At 39.2% G+C, this 22,949-nt stretch overlaps 4 protein-coding genes across 7 annotated transcripts; all 4 read right to left on the bottom strand.

Moving 5' to 3' along the window:
• Positions 1-100: 100 nt before the first annotated feature.
• Positions 101-7,160, bottom strand: LOC113697835 (proline-rich receptor-like protein kinase PERK15). Of its 4 annotated transcripts, none has more exons than XM_072058054.1 (12): positions 6,870-7,160; positions 5,777-6,481; positions 4,887-5,408; positions 4,653-4,739; positions 4,482-4,552; positions 4,319-4,395; positions 3,809-3,956; positions 3,518-3,679; positions 2,092-3,161; positions 1,675-1,787; positions 417-503; positions 101-314 (listed from the first exon to the last, which is right to left on the bottom strand). In XM_072058054.1, the coding sequence occupies exons 2-9, from the start codon at positions 6,333-6,335 to the stop codon at positions 2,856-2,858; spliced, it is 1,932 nt and encodes a 643-aa protein (XP_071914155.1). In that variant the 5' UTR covers positions 6,336-6,481; positions 6,870-7,160; the 3' UTR covers positions 101-314; positions 417-503; positions 1,675-1,787; positions 2,092-2,855. The 4 variants fall into 4 exon arrangements, with proteins under 4 accessions (XP_071914155.1, XP_071914158.1, XP_071914156.1 ...); XM_072058057.1 differs by having other exon boundaries at positions 5,786-6,481; XM_072058055.1 differs by having other exon boundaries at positions 6,952-7,160.
• A 1,193-nt stretch (positions 7,161-8,353) lies between these two features.
• LOC140010420 (F-box protein At5g07610-like) lies at positions 8,354-10,969 on the bottom strand. Its single transcript, XM_072057397.1, has 2 exons — positions 10,830-10,969; positions 8,354-9,728 (listed from the first exon to the last, which is right to left on the bottom strand). The coding sequence occupies exon 2, from the start codon at positions 9,723-9,725 to the stop codon at positions 8,643-8,645; it is 1,083 nt and encodes a 360-aa protein (XP_071913498.1). The 5' UTR covers positions 9,726-9,728; positions 10,830-10,969; the 3' UTR covers positions 8,354-8,642.
• A 1,175-nt stretch (positions 10,970-12,144) lies between these two features.
• LOC113699315 (uncharacterized) lies at positions 12,145-13,005 on the bottom strand. Its single transcript, XM_027219599.2, has one exon. The coding sequence runs from the start codon at positions 12,760-12,762 to the stop codon at positions 12,259-12,261; it is 504 nt and encodes a 167-aa protein (XP_027075400.1). The 5' UTR covers positions 12,763-13,005; the 3' UTR covers positions 12,145-12,258.
• Positions 13,006-14,874: 1,869 nt separating this feature from the next.
• On the bottom strand, positions 14,875-18,463 carry LOC140010419 (acidic leucine-rich nuclear phosphoprotein 32-related protein-like). Its single transcript, XM_072057396.1, has 2 exons — positions 17,006-18,463; positions 14,875-15,447 (listed from the first exon to the last, which is right to left on the bottom strand). The coding sequence occupies exons 1-2, from the start codon at positions 18,128-18,130 to the stop codon at positions 15,172-15,174; spliced, it is 1,401 nt and encodes a 466-aa protein (XP_071913497.1). The 5' UTR covers positions 18,131-18,463; the 3' UTR covers positions 14,875-15,171.
• Positions 18,464-22,949: the final 4,486 nt, after the last annotated feature.

Below are 22,949 nucleotides of genomic sequence, written 5' to 3'. Positions count from 1 at the left end.
GAAGGAAAATAGTGTAGGGTGACTCTAATTTTGGGACAATGAAAAAGGTGAAACATGACATTAACAATGGGACGGAGGGAGTATATCTCATGTTCTACAATTTAGTCAGAAGAACGTTTATTAACAGATATTTGAACAAAAATATCAAAATCAATAAGTATAAGCACAAAGTATTATTCCACTTAAAGGTCTAATTAATCCATGAGCGCAATCCCACAGTCTTGTCCTCCATTTCTTCATAAGCATCTTCATTCAATTTTCCCATTTTCAACAACTTGTTGATCAGAATCATCATTATTTTCAAGTTCTTGCGCCTACAAAAACAGACCCAAAGTTAGCAAATATATTGAATTATAATTGTAAATTATCAAACTAATATATATAAGATTAAATAATTAATCAAGGTTTTTCCTTACTTGGACAAAACTTATTGATGCATGCTGTTGTGCTATTGAACTTGAAGACATCAAATCATAGCCTTGGTAGAAGTTAGGGTCCAACGTCTATCAGAAAAATAAGACCAAACTAAAAATCCTAAAAATTTCTCAAACTGGAATAAGACCAATACTATTCATCCATCAATCAACATGCAACTGAAGAACATTACAGCCCTATTTGCATGAATACAAATTCCCTGGAAAAAAGTTGCCATATTTGTTCCTAAACAACGGCTAGGAATAAAAAGAAAAAATGTCACCTTGCAAAGATCCAGAAAAAAAGTGGAGAAGATCTTGAACAAAACCAACATATTCACAACTGCTATGTAAGAATTTGTATTTAGACATCTACTCCTAAGGTTACATAACCTTTGTAATTTTTGAGAATAATGCAGCCACAGGAAAACGGGAAATCAAAAACACAAAAGTAAAAAAAAAATGTCCAGAATTGAGAAAAAATTACTCAACATGTTGAGATATATTGCTTCTTATTACTTCCACAAAATTTATAACAATGTTTGAACCTCAAGTGCAGTATAATGAGAAGAAAGGCATTTAAGATCTGCAAAATATCAATTATAGCCTGTTTTGGTCCATTGTTAAATCATGCTCATTGTTCCATCACTTCACTTCTTCTTGCTTTTTCCCAATGTATGAATTTGGTTACATTTGAATCACCTAGAAGACTTTTTTCAGAAGAAGTGGAAATTTCTGGCTATTGATCAATGGGCTTTCCTTAGTGTTTTCTGCGCTTCATTTTGCAAGGCAGAGTGACTAAATAATCCAACGTTGTCGCTTTCGCGTAACGTGTTTTACTTTTATCAGGTTCAGGATTGAATGCCAGCAGCACATATTTTGCTCCTCAACAAATTAAATTTCCAAAAAAAAAAAAATGTAAACTCGACCATATTTTTTTTTCTCTTTTAAAAGCTTGATCACTTTTTCTCAGAGTTTATAGAGTTTTCAATATTGCACTCCATTTTCCTTTCTAGCAAGATGAAACTAGAAAAAATTGAGAACACAGAGCTGATTGGAGGAAAAGAAAGTTCGAGACGAACCCAAAAAATCTGCTACGGAAAACATTGATTGAAACAAATGAAATATGAAAATGGCAATTTATCCAAATGGCACATATTTAACATTTGAGGGAAAAAAAGGTTAAAATGGTAGACAACATTTGAAGTAGAGGTTTTGCTCTACTAGCAAAAATATGGGCGCAACCAAGTCAGACTTTTACCTTACAGTTTGATTCATCTTCCTCTTAGGCATTTGATCGAACAGGTGGTGTGCTTCGTCCAGCAGATACCGAATTTTCAGACAATTTAACAGATGAAACATTCAGACTGGAAGCTGCAAATTAGAAGAAAAATTCCCTCAATCAGCAAAAGATAAACGCAAACTTGTTACCCTCCCAAAATCATCTACACCTAAGTTCCAAAACACTAAAACAGAGACACTAGAGAATATAACCAATTTCTTACTTCTTCCCTGCAATTGAGGATATAGCAAAACTAATTCAAATGTGTGTATCAACAGACCAATTTGAAGCTGAAAACTAGATCAAGTGCCTAAGCTTAGCAAATCACATCAAATTGGCCTGCGACGAGCTTGGAAGAACCCCACCAAGGTTTTTAAGAAATAACTTGTTTCTCACCTCTGGGAAGAGTTTCGAAGTTTTATCCGTGAATATTTCGTCAAAGCTGAATGGTGAATATGATGAACTCGGACAGAGGTTTTTTAATATTTTAGGGTTTTTTCCGTTGAAAAATTGTGATTTTGGTTAAAGAGTTTTTATTTTTCTTGATTTTGGTTATATTGGTTAAAGAGATTAAATTTCTTTGTCCGGTTAATCGATTAATTAATTTAATATGGTCTGAGTTGAGTTAGTTGAGGATTTGGTTTATTAAGGGACACTTGGCGAGATTTTAAGGAGTGGAACAAGATGTGAGACAGGGTGTGGTACAGAAGATTCGTTGCGCGCAAAATGTTGTTCGCTTCCATACATTGGGGACAGGGGAAGTGACAAAACGAGAATTAAAAGTTCAAAAACCCAAAACCAAGCATTACTTAAGCCTTGGGAAAGGGCGGCTATTGCCCCTGAGCCAACCCACCCAAACTCATATACTAAAAGATTGTAGTAGTACATGTATATTTTATGTGTATATATATATATATATATATGTATTCTAATTAATTGTTTTTATATTTATACATAAATCTGACGCGGTTTTAATTTAGACCGGTATAAGAGCGGCGGTGCGCAGATTTCACTTGATACTAAAACATCTTTAGTTCTGCTTTCTGGAACAAGAACTCGATGAATTCCCTGGTTTGGAGTAAAAATTAAAACTTGTAGTGGACCAAGCAATAGTAATCAGAAAAAAAAAAAGGCAACAGCATTTTTAGGTGGCTTAGCTTCTAGTGTCCAGCAGTTAGGCCGGTCGATGGTTTCGGCTTCTGGTGCTCAGCAGCAGACTCTCTGGAGTCACTGCTTGAAGCAGACGGATTCAGCCCATAGTCACTAGTTGCACCGAATTCGCTGCTGTTATACTCCTGGGTATTCATTATCATCTTCCTGAACCTGTTCATGTCAGCATTGTACATTCTAGTGTCATACGTCTGTGACTCGACCGCGCCTTGTGAACCAAAGCCACCTTTTTGATTTTGCTTTGGACCATTGTTCAAGTCCTCCAGTGACGAATCTCCGTCCAGGGCGTGCACAATCTGTTTTCATATAAGGAATGTATCAGGCCATGAACTGATTAAACATAAACTATAATACTATATACTCTTGCGTCTCATGCTGAAGACAGAAAAGATGAAATCACTCCTGAACAAATTAGAATAATCTACTTCTGTCTTAAGCCAGCCAATCGTATATATAGAGGAGCTTTTCTAGGTTATAGATTACTCGCCCAAAAGGATTAGCCCCCTCGCAATCACTTAGGTTGCGATGAGTCAATTTTATGACGCAAAAGATAATGGACTTAGCTTCAAAAACTTTGTCTACTTGGCTCCTGCAGCTTCACAGTATGTTTTCTTTCTAACACTCTTTCCGGAAGCGATGCCTAGAGATGTACCTGGCTCATTTTTGGGCGTCTTCTAGCAGAATGACGAATACATGCAGCGGCGGCGGCTATCATTCTAGCCATCTCATGGGCGACATAGTTTCCTTCTAAACGTGGATCAACTGTCTCACTATAGTCACCATCTTCAAGTGCCTTAGAAAGTAGTGGTCGAGCCTGTTATATGTGAAAGAGATCAAGTTCGTGAGATCAAGCTAGAGCCCAAAAAAAAAAAAAACGGTAGTAGAACAGGTGTAAAACGGCCTAAGAGACTTGAATTTGCACAAAGAGGATTCAAGGACGGACCCAGTCCACCAAACTATCTTCCATGAATTTATTGGTGGGATCAACAGGTCTCTTCCCAGTTATGAGCTCTAAGAGCATGACCCCGTATGAGAAGACATCTGATTTTTCTGTTAGCTTTCCACTCGATGCATACTCAGGAGCCAGATACCTGCAATCTCAAACAGGAAGTGCCCACGTTAGAAAAGTCATTCAAGCTCCTGTCCAGTTTCGAGATCACACGTTTTCAGAATGAAATGCTAGATACATTTTAACCAACTTCTAACACACTGAGAAATCAGCGCACTCTTGAGAGAACTATCACAAGAAGATGCAACTTACAAATATTTATTCAGAAAAGTTCTAGTAATACGAGCTGACATCTGAAGATTTCATTCAGCTACATGATAATGGTTTATATGCACTTTTCCCTGCTTGGGGGCATTTTTATGACTAACAGACTATGTGTACAAGAAGAGACTCTGTCTCCCAAAATTGAAGAAAGTTATTATCCGAATGTTCAGTTTGACTGACCCGAAAGTCCCCATGACGCGAGTTGAGACATGAGTATAATTATCAGAAGAGAGCTTTGCCAATCCAAAATCTGCCACCTGGGTAAAAGTTACACCATCGGACGTAAGTCATTTTGCAACTATTTGTGAAGATTGTACTTTGTCAAAGGCTTTTAAATTGTTACCATAGCTTCAAACTTGTCGTCGAGTAGAATGTTGGCTGCCTTGATGTCACGGTGGATAATTTTAGGATAGCCTGCACCCATAAGTGAAGCAGTATATACGATTCAGAAGAGGGGAAAGAGAGGGGAAAGAGGAGGAGGAGAGCGGAGAGAAGGTGGAGAAGAATTTCACACAATCTTCGTGGAGATAAGCCAGCCCTTTTGCTGATCCTAATGCAATCCGAAGCCTAACCGCCCAATCCATGACCGGCTGACCCTTTCCTACAACCGAAAATTTTGTTTTAGACACTTTGGAGGAAATTATCAAGTAAACAGAAGTGAAGTGTTGGAAAATCTTGACAATCAACAGGGTATTCGTTGAGTTGGTAAACTGGAAGCAACAAGGTACTTGAGGAAGAAAAAATTTACCGTGAAGATGGAACTCCAAGGTCTTGTTTGTAACAAATTCATAAACCAACATCCTTTGTCCGTCAGCAATACAGTATCCAACAAGTGACACAAGGTGCCGATGATGGACACGGCTAATGATTTCGACCTCAGCCTGAAATTCTCTCTCGCCTTGCCCACTACCTGACTTCAAGCTCTTAACAGCGACCTCCCTTCCATCAGTCAGTACACCTTTGTGTACATACCCAAATCCACCTTGGCCCAGCAAATTAGCTTGAGAAAACCCACCAGTAGCCGCAGCTAGCTCCTCGTACCTGAACTGGCTCTTGTTAAATCCACCTAGACCTGGTGATGGAGGTGGTAAACTTGCAGGATTATGCCCAAAGTTTGAGCTATATTCACTGCTTGCATTTCCGTCGGGTGTTAGAGGTGCAGCAGCCCAGCCACCACCGGGGCCTGCCATCCCACCTGGTGGTGGTGGAACCTTAACAACGTGCTCTGGGTTCGGGTTGTTCCGAAGACTGGAGCCATTATAGTATGCATCTGAACATTCCAGATAACAAATGACTTGGTGAATTTACCCCGAATACATCATAACTACGCAAATTCTCTATTTTGTTAACTTTTTTTTCCCTCAAACAGGCTCAAAATTTATTGCATCTTGTTAGCATCTACTAGAACATAGATTTATCAGGTCCATGTAAATTAACTTCAAATGCTATCTCCATAGGCTTTTAACTCTTGGTCATACTATACATTATTATGACTCAGCAAATCCAAGTAAGAACCGTGTAGTATTGGTTGACAGAAGAGAGGATCCCGTTTGACAGATGTGGAGTACTAATCAAAAGTAATCAAGTACCAGTATATATTAGAAAGTGAGAAAATGAAGTACAAATGTGTGTGGAGACCTGACAGACCTTTCGGGGGACGTCCATGATCCATATAGTATGGCTGTTTCTTCTTTTTCTTGGAACACATAAGCCAAACCAAGAGAAAAGCAACAGCCACAGCTCCTGCCACAACTACTCCAGCAATAATTGGTCCGGAGTCAGAAGATGGTGAGGAGTCACTACCAGAGGAGCCTGAAGAAGGTGGGGAGTTTTGTGCTGCAGGGGCACCGCGAGATGGGTGTGTTGATCTCCCAGGGGCCGCAGGAGCAACTGGATTGGACCCGCTGGGAGGTGATGTAGTGTTCCCTGATGGCGTTCCGCTCCGCTGTGGTGGTGGCGGGGGAGGCGAGGACGAGGGAGAGCCTTGTTTGGGTGGGAGTGGGGGTGGTGATTGTGAAGAGGTTGGAGCAGGGGAGTTTGGTTGTGAAGGTGGTGGAGGAGGTGGAGAAGTGGTGGAGTTCCCAGGAGGCGATGCGTCGGATGCAGGAGGAGGTGGTGGTGGAGATGCTTCTGGAGCGGGTGACGGATTTGGTGGGCTTGAATCCTTGGGAGATTCGCCTCCATCGTTCTTTTCCATTTCAACAGGCGAAAGAGGCGACTGTTCCCTTTCTTCTTGAATTGAATGAGTAGTTCCGGCGAAGATAATCGCGTCTGGAAACGCTAATCAGCCGGAAAGTACTCAATCTTTTCCCCTAACTGCTGGCCACAACAAACCTAATGCACCTGAAATACAGTAACAACAGCAGATCATTCACCTACATTTTCATCATCAGATTTAACCAAACACAAGTCCAAGCGCTACAGCCGTCGATGATCAATGATGATTCATTTCTACAAAATTACGCGCACGTCAATTTCTGACATGCAAAATTTACATAATCCATTATATTATATTTCATGAAAAAAAAATTGTGGAGACTTTTTGCATACGTTATCTCACAATGTAGCATCCATCATACGATGCATCATTAGTTTGTTGCATTCTCATTTGCAAAATGATGAAATTGATCATTCTGCGTACTAGTAACTATCTGATTGAGATGCATTTGACGTTTGTGTAAATAAATGTTGTTGATGGTAAATTCTTCCTAATGCAGGGAAAATAGCTGACCTGAAGCCCACGCTTGGAACTGGAAGGAATCTCAAAGAAAAGAGAGAGAAAAGCTATTGAAGTTGCATATTAGCCATCTTACTAGGTTAGGGAGGGAAACGCACGCTCGCAAGCTTCCTCAGCAGTCCCACCTTTGGCTCCTACAAACGGGGTACAATGGCTTTCCTCTCCATTTTTCTCTCTTCGTCTCTCTTCATACCTTCTCCTCCTTTGGACACATCTAGTCCCTCCGTCTCTCTTCAAATCTTTCTCCTAGGCACCTGTAATTTCGGACACCGAGTCCGTTATTTCTCCAGCCTCACTTGTCTATTCTTTGGATCACATAGGAATTGTAGTCATGGACATTTTGGTATTTTTCCCCACCATAGCCAAATAATATCTAGATTTTCGTTATTTTCCATTGGAGCACCAAAAGTCATTTTTCTAAAATTTTCTCGTTTTCCTCTAGAATATCCTTATTCTTATACTATATATAGGAATGAGTTGCGGTCAAATGGGAGTTTGAATTTCGATCGTATTGATAGGAATTTTTTGGGAATGTGAAATATTGTGTAGTTTTTTTAAAAAAGTTTGTTACAACTGAAGGCAACATGTGTTTATGTATATTTATCGAATTGCCCTCATTTTGGTACATTTAAACTTTGATTTATGAAGACATCCGAATATTTCTGTAATATAAAATTATTTTACAACCGTTTTTGCATCGAGTATAACTCATATAAACTTATGTGTTGGTATAATTACTGAAATGGTGTTATAGTTACATTTAATTGAAATGTGAAATTTGTTGTGCAATTAATACAAGAACATATTAACACGTTGTGCAATTAACACATTGCTATAACTAGACGTTGGAGGATATTCCTTAACAACTTATGTTTGCTCTCGAACGATTTTCAATTGACATCTGTAGAGGTCTTTTGAGAATGATAAAATTGTAAAAGTATTAATAAAATAAAGTGTACAAGTGTGTGTTGTAATTAAAATGTACCATTATTAACTTTATCATATTTGATGACTATTTATTTTTAGAATGTACTATTATTTATTCAATGAAAAATCCTCTCTAAACACAGGCACCAAACACTTGCACGATGCATGGATACTCCCCCTAGTATTAAAGCATAGTAATAAGATTCCATCTTAATTTGGTCGCACCACATTCTTTAGCAGTGTTAAATAAAATAAAGATTGTGAAAATCCAAAACTCTGATAACGAAAAGAGAAAATGCTAATTTTCTTGATCACGAAAAAGCACATCATCAGATTTTAGTTCCTAAAATCCGTCACGGAACCTGGCGGGAGTGGCAGTCCACTTCATTCCCTGCTAAACCTTGGAACCTGGCAGTCCACTTCTGACTTCACTCCCTGCTGAACTAAAACTTTGTGTTTGGCACATAAACCAGGCGTCAGGCCCAAACTGGTGGAACTTTTGGAGAACTCCTTTACTGGTCGAGGAGAAATTAAGCAGATATCCAGAAATATTCTGCAAAAATATTCTGCTGAATATTTTCTTATGTTTTAAAAGAAGACTTAGCAACTCAAAAGTCTCAAACACGGCAAAGCATATGTTTGCATGAAAGAAGTAGAATAGCAACATTAAACCCCAAAAAAAAAAAAAAGTCTAATCACACGTCTTAGTCTTAGACCACCTAGAGTAGTGAATTTACTCCAGATAGCTATTAGTCTCAATTCCTTGTCACTGCAAGTCTCAAACTTTGAAGCTAAAACTAGAACTTAGAGAGGATGGCAGCATTCAAAAGAGTGATACTTTTAGATGTTGACGATACTGTTCACATAAGGAAGGCACCTACTATGGTTTTTTATTAGGATGCTCAATGCTTTAGTTTCTTGTGTCTTCAAGTTATGTAAATAGATGCTACTCCGACACTGAATCACCAGCATGTCACCACCAGCAAAGATGACCTTCGCATCAGCTACATCTCCACCAAGGAATCTACTTTCAAGAACTACATGTTTCTGTTCCCACATCTTAACATGACTCGTCATTTGCATTGTGTTTGAATGCACATTTGCCAATGCATGCAGATAAAGTTCACGGCCACACCAGGAAACTGAACAAAGCTTTCCGTTCACATTACCCAGAGTTCCTTTAGCACCATAATACCCTTGGATTAGCTGTGACCTATCCTTGATTAGATCAAACGCAAGAACACCGCCTTGTTTCAGATTCCAATAGACGACATTTTTCACATGAATCCCAGATGTTGGAACAAGAGTCTTAGAAGCAAAACAGATTTCCCCTGACGTTTTCCAGGAACCATCCCTCGAGGAATATATCTCAAATTCAATTGCGTCATCAAAATCATTGGATGGAAAGGCACAAATCAGTTTGAAATCGGCATCAAAGTTCAGCAGTGATGGTTCAAAGACGAGCACAATTGCAGGATCAGACCCATGATGAGCATTTGATATTGGAAGTTTCTTCCACTGTTGGGTAACAGGATTGCAGATGTAGTAAACCTTCTCCACAGAGCAAGATTTGCAGCAAAGCAACCCATTGGATGAAGACAGGATCTCAACAGGTTCAGGGATAAACATCAAAAGAGGGTCTGGGACACCACAAGATTTTGCATCAAAAGAGAGGAATGACGGTGGTTCTCCAGGAGTCTGACCAAAAAGACCCAAAATGGAGCGAAAAGAGTGGGACTGATTGTGGGCAAAAAATGGAGATGAAATCTGGAGCTTCCAGTCCCTGCAAACACTCTGGAACCTGAAAAGTGACTTAGCAGGAAGATATTGTAGCGCATGTTCTCTGATGATATCCTTGAGGTCCATGTAGATCTTATGGCTCGTCGCACCAACATACTTACCAGGCCTCTTTCCACGATCCATTTTCTGTTGATCAACTTATTTAGGTTACTCAAACTTAAATCACACATAAAACTTAAGTATAGCTGATCAAAAAGGCTCACACTTGGGTAAACCAGCCATAACACCCCTCGCATGTCATAACTAGGCAAAATAGATTGACTATTACACCACAATATCTCGTTCCCTACATGACTAAGCTTTTTAATTTTCAGTGAAGAATGAATCCATTAATTAAGCCATCGCTCAATCGCGTGCGCTAACACCTTGTTGTGGAATAGGATGTTCTACTAGCAAAACATCAATCACCTTAAAAGATTCATTTAATAAGTGACTCCATAACGACCACAAAAGCAGAGATCTCCTTACAACTTGTTGCAATTTAGGAAACCTTAAGAAAAGAAAATATGCTCAGACCCATTGCTGATTGCTGCAATAAAATTACGATGAAGAAATCATGCAACAATTCCATCACAAGAAAACTTAGTTTCACAGACCATACCACACACAGGTGCAAGCCTCAGCTCAAACTTCTCAGGTCATTAGTCTAGTTGCTGTTAAGCAAGTTGTTCAGAATTCGTCGAAACTAATCAAACAGAAATAAGAAACACTAGAAGGATTGCATGACTCTGGAAATTCAGAACAGATTTGCATAAGTTCTCATAGCCTCATGTTATTCTTTCCTTTACTTTTCTCAGCGAATCAAAATCAATCAAAGACAAAAGTTTAAACTCATGTTATAGTTTAAACTCAACGCCCCTCCCCCCCCCCCCCCCCCCTCCCCAAAAACAACAAAACCCAAAACAAACACCAAAAAATAAATAAAAAAAATGGGGAAAAAAGAAAAAGGACAAAGAGCATTCACACCACCATATATCAAAAGCGTATGTTAATCCACCCACCACCACCCCCCCCCCCCGGGGGCCAGGGCAGGGGTGTTAAAAAAATACCAAAAAAAAAAAAAAAGAGGGTATGTTAATCCGTTTTGACGAAACCCCACAAGTCACAATTCAGTATCGAAACTACAATTTTTGAACAACAAGGTTGAGTGACCATGATTAATCAGGGAGGCGCAATTGCTAAAGAAGTAAATGAAAACTAAGAGTGAAGAGAAGGAAAATGACTTACCCAGAGGAATCTGGTGGGATCCAAGGAGAAGTGAGGAGGAGGTTGATCGAGATTTGGAGTATCGCAATTTGCAGCGTAAGTTGAAAAGTAATAGGAGTTTAAGCTTTAAGGTGGACGAGGGGTTGACTATTTATTTTCGTTTGTTGTTCTGATTTTCCAAAATTTCGTTTCAATATAGTACCCAATAAAGGGAGTCATTGGGGGCAGATTAATGCGAAAAATTTGGGTGCCTTTTTTGGCCTTTCTTTGTTTCTTCTTTTAAATTTTTCCCCCCTTAAAAAGGATTTATCCAAAAATTAATGCATTTATATTGGCCTGAATTTCCCAGAAACTTTCAATTTAGTTGCAGCAAAGAAAATGAAATATAAATGACCAGGATTAGATGTTTAATTGGATCAGGATTCTTAACCAAGTGTAACACATGTTCAGCTGGTTGAAAAGGTGTGGTCATGTCCCTTCGGGGACATCCGGCAAAAAAGGTAAGGTTATGGTCATTCATTAACGGGTATTTCTTGGATCAGGATTCTTAAACAAGCACTCATAAGAGAGCTTTCAATTCTTGGTATTTTGAAGAGGGAGAGAGAGCTAAATCTCTAAAAATATATATATATATATATATATATATATATATATATATATATATATATATTGTCGGCACAATAGATTATACACCTACTCTATACTAAGGTGAAGAGGTGGATTCAAGGGAAATTCAAAAGGAACTAAATCGCTACCGAACCAGATGAGTGCTTTTACATCCACTGGTAAATTTTTTCAGAAAATCCTAGAGAAGAATGCAGGGCTGTGGCTCCAACTTAAGTATTTAAGCTCACAACCTATCTTTATGGGTCAATCTAGCTTAATTAAGTTAGATTTCAAACTTGGACTCAAAATAAAATATTTAAGTGCGCAACCTATTTTTCGGAATAATATTTTTGTGATTTTTTATGTTGTGATATGTGTAAAATATAAAAGTAATTAGAAAAAATAGAAAGATGATATATAAAGTGTTTATGATTCAAGCGAATATTTTTTTTTTAAATTTTTTGGCCAAAAAAAGGGCTATTCAAATGAACCAATATCGGCAAACACAGTGGCAATAATACATACATTATTTTTATTCACATTGCAAGCATAAGCATCGGTGGGGAAATATATCGTCTTTACTTGTCAAGGTGCTTTTTAGTTGAAAATTACATGCCGCTAAAATCCTAACATAACCGTATCCGGAAAGCATGCGTTCTTCTTGAGCTCACGAACTCCATGAGAGAAGAAGAATGTCTAAACCGGAGCTTCGATGAAGATGGAAGGTGGCTTCGATGAAGATGGAAGGTGATAAGACATTAATTGCCAATATTTTACAAACAACAGAAAAAAGTTATAAACGAAGAAAAATTAAGAAAGCAGAAAAGATTGTTGAGAAAAACACTCAACCAAAGCACTGATCACTAGGCAGTGGCCCGGGAAGGGAACCCTTCTCGGCGAATTGCAGGCCAAAAACAACTGTAATTGCAAGAAGGGACAAGTACGACAAGCCTTCAACAGCTCCCAGCAACCCAAAAGGCCCGTTTGGAAGCCCCGAGCCCGTTTTGGCTTTGGTATATGCCGACCAAACCACAATCCCCACCACAGCTAGGTAGCTCACGCCTTCCAGGGCGCCTATGGATCCCCCTGGTCCCGGTGGGAGGCCGCAGCCGGTGGTCTTGAGGGTGTACAGTGACCACGCAATTACTGGTGTAGAGATCAATCCCCCAGCAATGGCTGCTTTGTCTATGATTCCGTTCCCGCTTTCGGTTTGCTCCTCTGCCATGGCTTGTACTTTAAGAGGCAGAGAGCACCCATTTGGGCGGCGGGCAGTGGAGCAATTATACCGGTGGTGCCGCAAGTGCGGTGGAGACGTGGAGAACAAGAGCAACATCTTTGAAGCTTGCATGGTTGATGGAAAACAACTATGGAGCCAAGCTAGGGAACTAGTAGGAGGCTATAGTGCGGACTTCCTTTTGTTTGTTGAAGGGTTGCTAGAGTATATGAATCTTATCCATTTGCTTGATTGGAATCGATTGATCCTAAGGTATTAATCTCCCTCAACAAAAAAATAAAATAATAAAAATCCTTACGCATGAATCCTACGCAGTAGAATTAGAACATCAAAGGAACTCCCACTTGCGACCTTTTAACAAGTTAAATTAAGTGCACATTTCAAGTTCAACGCTCCAAATCGGATAAATTTCCAAGCATGGCAAAAATAAATAAATAAAAAGTTACCAAATCACGAAATCTTGGATCCACGTGTGTCTGCATGCACCCCGATTTTAATTTCTTTAGTTTGTAGTTTATCTCAAATATTTTGTGACACAGCTTCCTCACCCAAAAAAAAAAAAAACATTTACAATTACAAGAAGAAGATGCTATACAGCAAAACAACAGCAGCAGCACAAATATTTAAGAACACAGCACATCTAGACTAAAACAATTGACAATTAATTGCAGATTTCTTTCTACAGCGTCTGTCTAGCGCCAGCTAATTGGGACCCACCCACCCCCCAAAAACAAAAAAAAATATATAGTAAATGCAATAGACAGAGAGACAGGTCAACCACGTCCATGCTTGCATGGCGGGCTGGGCCTGTGGGTGGCTGAGCATCTTATCTTCCCAGCGAACTAACTTAAAAAGCCTGGCCCAGAGCAGACAGAAAAGGTCCATCAAGGTACGACTACTCCTGGAATCCGGGGGAGGAGGTGTTCATACTTGCTAACCCGAATGTTCTGACTCCCGCCCCGATTTGATTTTGGCCCGTATTGATAACCAGGGAGGACGGAGAGGCGTTTGAGTGTGGGGTAATCAATCCAGTACTCCGTGGGAGATGTCAGAGATAGAGCTGGGTTGGTCTGTCATCCAAAGGGAATCAGCTGAGCTGTAGAGATAGCAAATGAAAGCAGATCAGTTTCGTGGTACTATTACTTACAGTAGTATTAAGATAATAATGAGAAGGGCGGGGACCGCAGTAGTATAGCCCAAAGAATACCACGTCCACGTACTACTCGTTAAGCAGTATGTGCTTTTTTCTTCTGCGCGCGCTGGCCCCTACCAATCCATTTCATTTGTCCAATTCTGCACCGGAACCCGGTCATCATCATCATTACCCGCCCAATCCCAACCGTTCGATGCTATGGCATGTATCATCATTTTTTTTTCTTTTATAAAATATAATAGAGAGAAATTCCCAGGCGTTTGGTCCAAAAATATGAAGAGGACTACTGACAAGAGCCGCATGACTCCATTGACCCATGAACCTCCTCCCCACCCCCGGCCAACCCCAAGAATCCAAACCCCCGGGGAACTCGGTGCGGACAGCTGCAGCCTGCAGCACAGAAACTTAACGAGCACACAATTATTAGGACCAAGGCGCGGAGGGCTAACCGTGAAGCGTTTTATTCCGTACGGTCCGACCCCGCGTCAAGAAGATGCACCCGCACCAGCACCAGCACCAGCACCACCATGGATGAACCACTGACGCCGACCGAAGGCATAATACAACATCATGATATTGATATGATGCTGCCATCTGGCTATTCCGAAATACAACAACAACAAGCACACCACCACCGGCCTAGGAGTACGACTGACTGATTAGCGCAGCTGATGATGATGCACGTGATTAAAACCCCCCAAAAAAAATCGTTCTTCGCTTCCCAATTTGACTGCCTACATCCCCCCACATTCGCAAAACCCACCATCAACAAAGTTTAAATTACAGCCCCCAGTTTAATATTCCACCCTCCAACCCCCATCCCCACCCCATAAAAAACCCACAGGGTACCTTTTTAAAAAAAAATTAAAGAAATTGAAGCACTTCAATTTATATATATACTAGTAGCAGTAGCATATTAACAAAGGGGAAACTTAACTTCAAATCTGGCATTCATTTCTTCACTTTCCCTCCAAATTCACAAGTTCCCCAGCCCCCCCTCCACCCCCCAACTTCTTCACAACCCAACCTCTAAAAGCTAAAGACTAAAAACAAAACCAAAAAAAAAAAAAATATTCCCAAACTGAGTTTATAAACGGGTTCAACTCGCTCATAACTTCCATTTGAATTTTACTATCAGGCAGGCAACGGCTAGCTATCTCAAAGAAGCAAAGCGGAGGGAACGATCTACTAACGACCTTTTGAACATAATATACCATCACACAATTTTCCCTCCAAAAGATTTGTCTCAAGGAACATAACCCAACAGTTTAAAACTACCAGTCTGCAAAACCATTCTAACTTCCAACTTCCCACCCATTCCTGCTAAAACCAACCATAATATACCACTCTCTCTCACTCCACCACCATTACTAACGGTGCTTTGATGACTTGCTATACTCCACCACGTCATCATCATCCTCATCACCACCTCCATCGTCATTATCATCATCTCTCTTCCTCTTATGAGAAGTTGTTGATGGAGGCATCTCTTGGACCTCACCGTCTTCATCATCCTCCTCGTCTTCAACCTCTTCCTCCAGCTCGGGATCCTCATCTTCGTTTATTGGCTCCAAATCACCGGCTCCACCATCAACTTCAACCTGTCCAACTGGTTGAACCAGATAACCGGCTCCATAGTCTTCTTCCTGCAAAATTAAACCCATAAATTTACAAATTACCAAGCATAATCACAATTTTCATGTCAAATGTAAACAAAACCATTTTTTTTCCAGGCACATAAAATTGGAATGGGAAAAAATTGCACAGCACGTACTAACTACAACCCTGTGATTCCAACTCAAAGCATTCCAAATCTGAAACAACTGACATCACAAACCAACCTAGCCAGACCACTCGAAGCTCAACACCAACCCTAAAAACAACGGATGACACCAAAAAAAAAACCTCTTCATATTCACAGTTCACACCATACTATCAAAGAAGTGTAAGAAGATTACTCTCCGGCAATTGGTTCAGAAAATATTTTTACAACATCCAGTGAAATAAGCATCACTGAAAGAGTTAATTAAAGCTGAATAAGAACAAAAAATTAATAACATCGTTCACAATAATTAGCCTAGCACTTTTTGTGATGTGATGTATGTAAAATAAAAAAGTTGTTGGGAACATATAAATGCACGTTGAAAATGTATTTGTGATGTAAGCAAATAATTTTTAAGCCAAATAATTGCTATCCAAACACACCCATAGTGTTCCTTATGCAGCAGGGAGATTCTGCCCCAAAATTAGGAGGGAGGGGGGTGGGCAAAAACCAGACTTGAGCATGCACCATGACACAAGTAAACTGTACAAATTCCCCAGATGTAACACATTCAGCAGCAGATTTTCAGGAGATGCAAGAAACTTTGCAGGTTAAAATGACCGATTAATTGATACAATAAAAACATGAATTTACATGTTAATCGAATCTTGTAAACTTTGACCAAGTACACTAGAAGGAACACTCAATATCAGATAACACCGAATCCATACTAGCAAGTACCTCGACATATTCAAACAACAGTTCCTTTCATTTTATCTTCAAAAAAAGCACTAATCTCCACAACAAAATGAAGCCCTTAGCATGGAAAAAAAGTTACAACCAAGTGTTGTTTACAATTTTCTGCATGTCAATACAAGACACCAATATCAGCAAATATTTCCTTGGTATATCACACATCTAGCCAGCCAATTTATCATATGCAACGCACTGATAAACACCAAATTCAATCCATCAAGCACCTAACCATCAAATACACTATGACTAGGTATTGTCCCAATTTTCTACAGGTTAATACTAAGAAACCGTTATTCATCAGATTGGTCATGCAAAGTGGTATACTCGCATGCCTAATATCAACTCTTTCTAAACCTTATTAAATAACAGGCAAAGTGAAGCAAAAAGGCTATGCTGACCCGTTAGCAAAAACATAGCAAAAAAGTTAAACACAACTACACACCAACCTATTTCAGGAGAGCATGCAGATTAGCTAGGATACACAGAACCAACTATCCGGAAAACACAATTGAATTAAATACCCAGAAACAACCACAATTCTCCATAACGCTAAACATTAATTTGCTCAGAACACAGATTAATGCGCATGCGACACACCAAATAAGATTACCCAATAACCACAAGTAACCACGGATCAAATCTGCACTTAAAAACTTGTGACGAAATGGAGCAAAAATAAATTATACCTCATCTTCAGCATCTTCTTCATCATCATATTCTCCTCCCTCCTCAATACCCTCTTCATCCTCACCTGTCTCTCCATTATCATCTTCGTCCACATCATCTTCCCCCTGCTCGTGCCCATCTATTTCTCCTTCTGTGCTTGTCAACCTCCCAGTACTCTCTGGCTCACCAAAATCGCCCTCATCATTATCCACCTCTTCCTCGTCCTCCTCTTCATCATCGTCCTCATCATCATCATCATCGTCCACCCCATCTTCCTCGTCATCACTATCCTCAATCTCATGAACCTCAACAACATCCTCGTCATCGCCCTCCTCTTCATCAATCTCCTCCACAGAATCGTTGTCCTCCTCGTCCTCCCCCTCTCCATCATCATCCTCATCGTCCTCCCCATCCACCCCCTCAACCCGAAACCCATTTGCCTGATGGTGAAAAGCTCGGCTGACCCCATTAGCCCCTCTGGAAGTCTCCGTCTCCTCCTCATCGGCATCACTCTCCTCATCCTCATCCACATCAACAATCCCTTCACTCCCACCTGTATGCCCGTTATTCAAACTAAACGGCCTATCCTCGCCATCGACTTCTCCACTTCCAGGATCATCCTCGTCGTCCTCTTCATCCTCCTCCTCATCATCCGACTCAGGTCTCTCATTTTCCTCCGCATCCATCTTATCCAAATACTTCAACGACTTAATCAACCCGAAAACTTGAGATCGGTAATCCTTAACCCTGGTCACAGGACACTCATAAAGATCCAAGGAAACAAGGCGGAGCTCCGCTAGAGGCCTGAGATCATTGATATCCTGAATCCGGTTATTAGATAAATCCAGATCCCTAAGCGAGTCTAGACCAGCTTCGACGAGAAACTCGAGGCCCCCGGCGATACGATTGTCGGAGAGGATTAATTTCTGGAGATTCTGAAGCCTAGGGAACTGTTCTAGAGAGGAAACGCCGATGTTGGCAATGGAAAGGTGCTGAAGGCTATGAAACTTCTCGAACAGGGACGGAGGAGGTAAACGGCCGTGAACACACTTGACGGCTCCGTCGAGGGTTAACGTTCGGACAGAAGCGACGTCGGTTTGGCCGTCTAACGCTGTTTCCACCGCTCTCTCCCAGATCTCATCCATTAAATAAACTCCCCAATTCCCTGTACATATGATTCGATAATATATTGGAAAAAAGGCAGACCCCAAGATTGAGAAAGATTTGTTGTGGAGAAAAAGAGTAAAACCCTAATTATGGAGGTGCACTTTGCAAAGGGGCAAAAAATTATGGAGGCTTCCTGCTGCTATGAGGCGCTTTAGATGATAGAGGGAAGGTGAGTCGAAGTCCGAGTCAGGGGAGGGGACTAGGGTTGGGTTAAGCTGACTCTGAGGTTATCGGTGATGAGTCACTAGGTGGATTGTGGCCGTTGGAATTGTGAGTTTAGGATCGATGACGTGGAGGAAAATGGACGGTGGAGATCAATGGAGAGTGTGTTTGTTTTCGAGAAGGACGTGGATAGAGTGTTTTATTGTGGGAAATTGGGACTCGGGGCGGGGGAGGAGAGGGAGCTGGCAAAGTCTGACACGCAATATGCAGTATTGAAATATCGGAAGGTTTGAGATATGCCCTTAAGATTCCCTTTTATTACGCAACTGCCACAGTAATAAACATCCATGAGGACTGCGCGCACAGCCAAGGCAGTGTTATCGAAGGCGTGATTTCTCCAAATGCCCCAAAAAGGCCGCCTTATGTTAATGAGTTCCACCGTCTTAGGCCCCTCAGCTATGGGCATAGAGCGATGCTCGCATCAGCGCACCACTTTCTTACGACTTTAGCCAATATTTGCACCTATGCCTTGTTTTTCTCCCCCCTTTTATTGCAAAGCAACTTTCATATATATGCTCCAGTTCCTTGTTAATTAAAAAAATTTAAATGGTCCTTCTTATCTCGCTTCATGGTTCATATTCAATTTTCTTTTATGAAAATTCAAGCTTGATGAACCTTTAGATTTGAAACTTGAACTCGACTTTATAAAATGTAGTTCTCAAAATCGAGCTCAAGCTTGGCTCAAAAAGTAAGTTGAGATCAAGCTTGAAAATGAGCTATTCGATTTTGAGTGGTAAAAGATGTAATTTGATCTAAAAATATGAATTTTTGGATAATTTTATAATTATGAAAATTATATATATATATATATGAGTATGGAAATTGAAAAATTCGACGAGCTTACGATTGAAATTGAAATACCAATACGCGTGAATTTGATTCAGCAATTAGATTTGAATAGGTCGATCTTGATTGAACTATTCGTGAGCTGCTCGAATCATTTGTCAATCCTAAGTTAAAACGAACTCATGAGCCATGATTACAACAAGAATTTCGCACAAAAGTGTTGATTGTTAAAAGTGTGATCTTAGAACTTGTTATATGGTCTCATTTTTTAGTTTTTTTTTTTTAAGGACTTATCTGAATACTATAAATTTAAATGTAATGAGGGAGGGTAATTATAATTGTGAACATTTTTATTGTAGGTCGTGTAGGCAATCTTTAAAAGTTCTTTGGATATTTAAACATCAGAATAACATCGCATTCTTTGAGAAATCAAAGCATGATTGAGTACGGTGGTCGTGAAAATCAAGTTGTGATATAGATTTTTGATGAAATTTTTATGCTGATAGTAATAAGTTACCTGCAATTTAGAGCGTTCTAACTCGACATTTGATCAAGGACTGTAAGTGTGTTCAACTCCACAATTGATCAACGCTTGAGTATTTGGGTCGTTAATTACCTAAACACAAACACTAGATGTTGCTTGCTCTTTTTCTCTTTCTGTAGAAAAAGAATATCACTGGGTATTTAAAGATTAAAAAATCTACTCATTGTATATTTTTTAACCTCATCAAACATCTATCCACATTTTTTTTTCTAATAAAGGGTCTATAAATCCATACTGATAGATGATTATTTAGATCTTTTTTGAATAATATTGTAATATTATTTTGTAATATGCTGTGTGTGAGATTAAAAAAGTAATTAAAAAATAAAATATATTTATAAATCAAGTAATAAAGTTTTTACAAAAATTAGCCCATCCAACGTATTTATATGGGAATTTATTTATAGTATCCACTTCTTATCCGCCACCAAGTTAAGCCCTCGTAGCGCATTCGGATTTCATTAGAACGGCAGCTGCCATTCAAATCCTTTTGTTATGGTACATTTTTAGCTAGCTGTACCTCTCTAATATTCACAAGACTTTTGTCAATCCATGATGGTAAGATTGCTAACACGGACCAAGATCATAACTACTTAACAAATCAGCAAATCAAAGACTCGACTCATAAATGGTGAGATTCGAGTGCAAGATCCCAAACTCATTGTTGTCTTTCAACCTTGGCTATTTCAGTGTTTTATCCCACTGGAAATTTCAATAAACATGCACGTTTTATGAATCTGTAAACTATAGCTCTCATAATCATCAAGGCTATCATTTTTTTGGGTATGAACCTTCACATCGGATCTTATGAATTTTAATTAATCAAACTTGAAACCCATCGGAAAGAACTAAGCTTCAAGGAAACTGAACTTTTTGTTTGCTAAAAAATCAACAATTTGACGAAGTTTAAACTGCTCAATTGTTATCAACAGAAACCATTGAAGCTCAAAGGTCACTCATTTAGGTCAGGGTTCGAACCCAACTACTTTGAAAAAAATTCAAAAAAAGTGTCAGAACACTCATTTAGTCTAATTAAATTCTTATACCTACTAGTTATTTATACACAATTTTCTTAGATTCCCCTCCCCGTAGATTAGGATAGATTAGATTTCTATCATTTTGCCGTAAAAAGAAAAATTGTCATCAACAGTACAGATTTATTGGGATGATAGTTGACAAGCAACTAAAAGCAATTAACAGGAACATCGCCCATATCTAATGCTCTCATTAGAAATATGAACCTAGGATGAATAAGATTTGGATATGACTGTGAAATTGTAAAACAAGAGTTTATCATGTGATATGCTACATTTAAGTAATGACCATTATCCACATTTATTAAGTGACAACCATTCCATGGACTCATAATTGCTTGCATGCTCAATGGATACCGGAGCCACATCAGTATGCATTCTTGCGGCCTTGCATTTAACGTGTATTTTTTTTTTTTTTTGGTCGACACAGGAGTAATTGTTGGAGCCTGCGATCCGATTAATCCCCGGCGGCCGGAAAGGGACCCCACTCCACACTCACTTAATGTGTATGATACTGTTGAATGGGCAAGACGTTTAATGTTTTCATTTTTCAAGAGAAAAAGATGTCATTGTAACCAGAAAACAAGTAGAGAACTTTAGCAATTATAGCCACCTAATTTTGACTATTTAAAGAACAAAGGCTATAAAGATAGGGAAACCTTTTATCTATAAATTAGTCAATGTAGCATTAAAAAAAAAAATAAAGTACTTTAAAGAAGGAGCATGATTCTTAAAGCCTCACAGATACCACATTAATATTCGTGCAGATGGCGTATGATTTAGTTCAATTTCGTTCAAAATTCAACAAAAGCTTTACGCAAGACAATCCTTTTTTTTTTAATTTTATATTTTTGGGGAGAATTATCAAGCATAGTGGTGGAACGTTTGAAATGATTTTGAGCATCTAAACGCTTGTGACTAGGGATGGCAACGGGGCGGGGTTGGGGCGGGGGACCCCTCCCCCGTTCCCCGCCCCGTTGCCTATTAGTTCCCCCCGTCCCCCACCCCGTCCCCCGCCTCTTGCTCCCCCGCCCCGCCCCGCCCCCGTCCCGCTTCCCTTGCGGGTGCCCCCGCGGGGTTAATAAAATTTTATTATATAATTTTATTATAATTAAATTTTAATAAATAATCAAGTACTAAAATATCAACACATCACCAAATTATTATTCATTGTAATTTTACAATTGAAACTCATAAAAACAATCAAACAAAAGTTATTTGAATACAATCCAATATGATGAAATAAATATAACTAAAATAGTCAAGTTTTCACTTTTAGTACAAATGCAATCACTAATTCATTATTGTGTTTGTGCTTTTTTTTTTTAGAAAAAAGTGTTATTCTATTAAGTGTAATTAGAAATTTAGTATAAATATATTAGTAAATTTAGTATAACTAATTAATAAATTCTATTAGTAGACATGTAGAATTATTCATATAATTGATTATATCAATTATATTACATAAACTAATATACATTATATAGTATATCTAACTAATAATATCATTATCATAAGTTTATAACTAATTAACTTACATGTTATATATAATTATATATATTTTTATATATTTTTTTTGTTTTGCGGGGGGCGGGGCGGGGGTATACTCCCCCGCCCCCCGCCCCGTTTCTAAGTGGGGGGAAAAAATTCCCCCCCGCCCCCGCCCCAACCCCCGCCCCGAGAGCCCCCCGCGGGCACCCGCCCCCATTGCCATCCCTACTTGTGACCATGGTAGTCAGACAAGATCGCTAGTCACGAAGAATTACAGCGTCAAGCCATGAGACTGAGAGCCTGTGACTTAGCATGAACGTGATCCTTGTTTGGATTGCTAGCTTCTACAGAAAAATTTTTTAATATATTTTTTAATAATTTTTTATTTCATATATATTACATCGATCGTTACAGTATATTTCTTAATAAAAACTCACAATCTAATAGTATTTTTTTTTTTAACAAAAACTCACAATCTAAAGAGTGATGCGCTTCTAAATGATAGCCAATTATTTGGCCAAATATATTTGCTGACATCACCATTACAATTTCCAATACACCTTTTTATCTCACATACATCACATCACAAAAAGTGCTACAGTAAAAATATTTCAAATAACTTACAGTCCAAACACGGCCATCCAGATAGGAAATTTTATATACCTCAAGTGATGAAATAAACTCTATTCTAACCCAAAATTTTTTTTTAATAAAAAAAGA

Source organism: Coffea arabica, chromosome 7c (genome assembly GCF_036785885.1).
Source record: "Coffea arabica cultivar ET-39 chromosome 7c, Coffea Arabica ET-39 HiFi, whole genome shotgun sequence".
Taxonomy (NCBI): Eukaryota; Viridiplantae; Streptophyta; class Magnoliopsida; order Gentianales; family Rubiaceae; genus Coffea; species Coffea arabica.
Note: the sequence above shows the minus strand (reverse complement) of the source record. Positions and strands in the feature narration are given on the sequence as shown.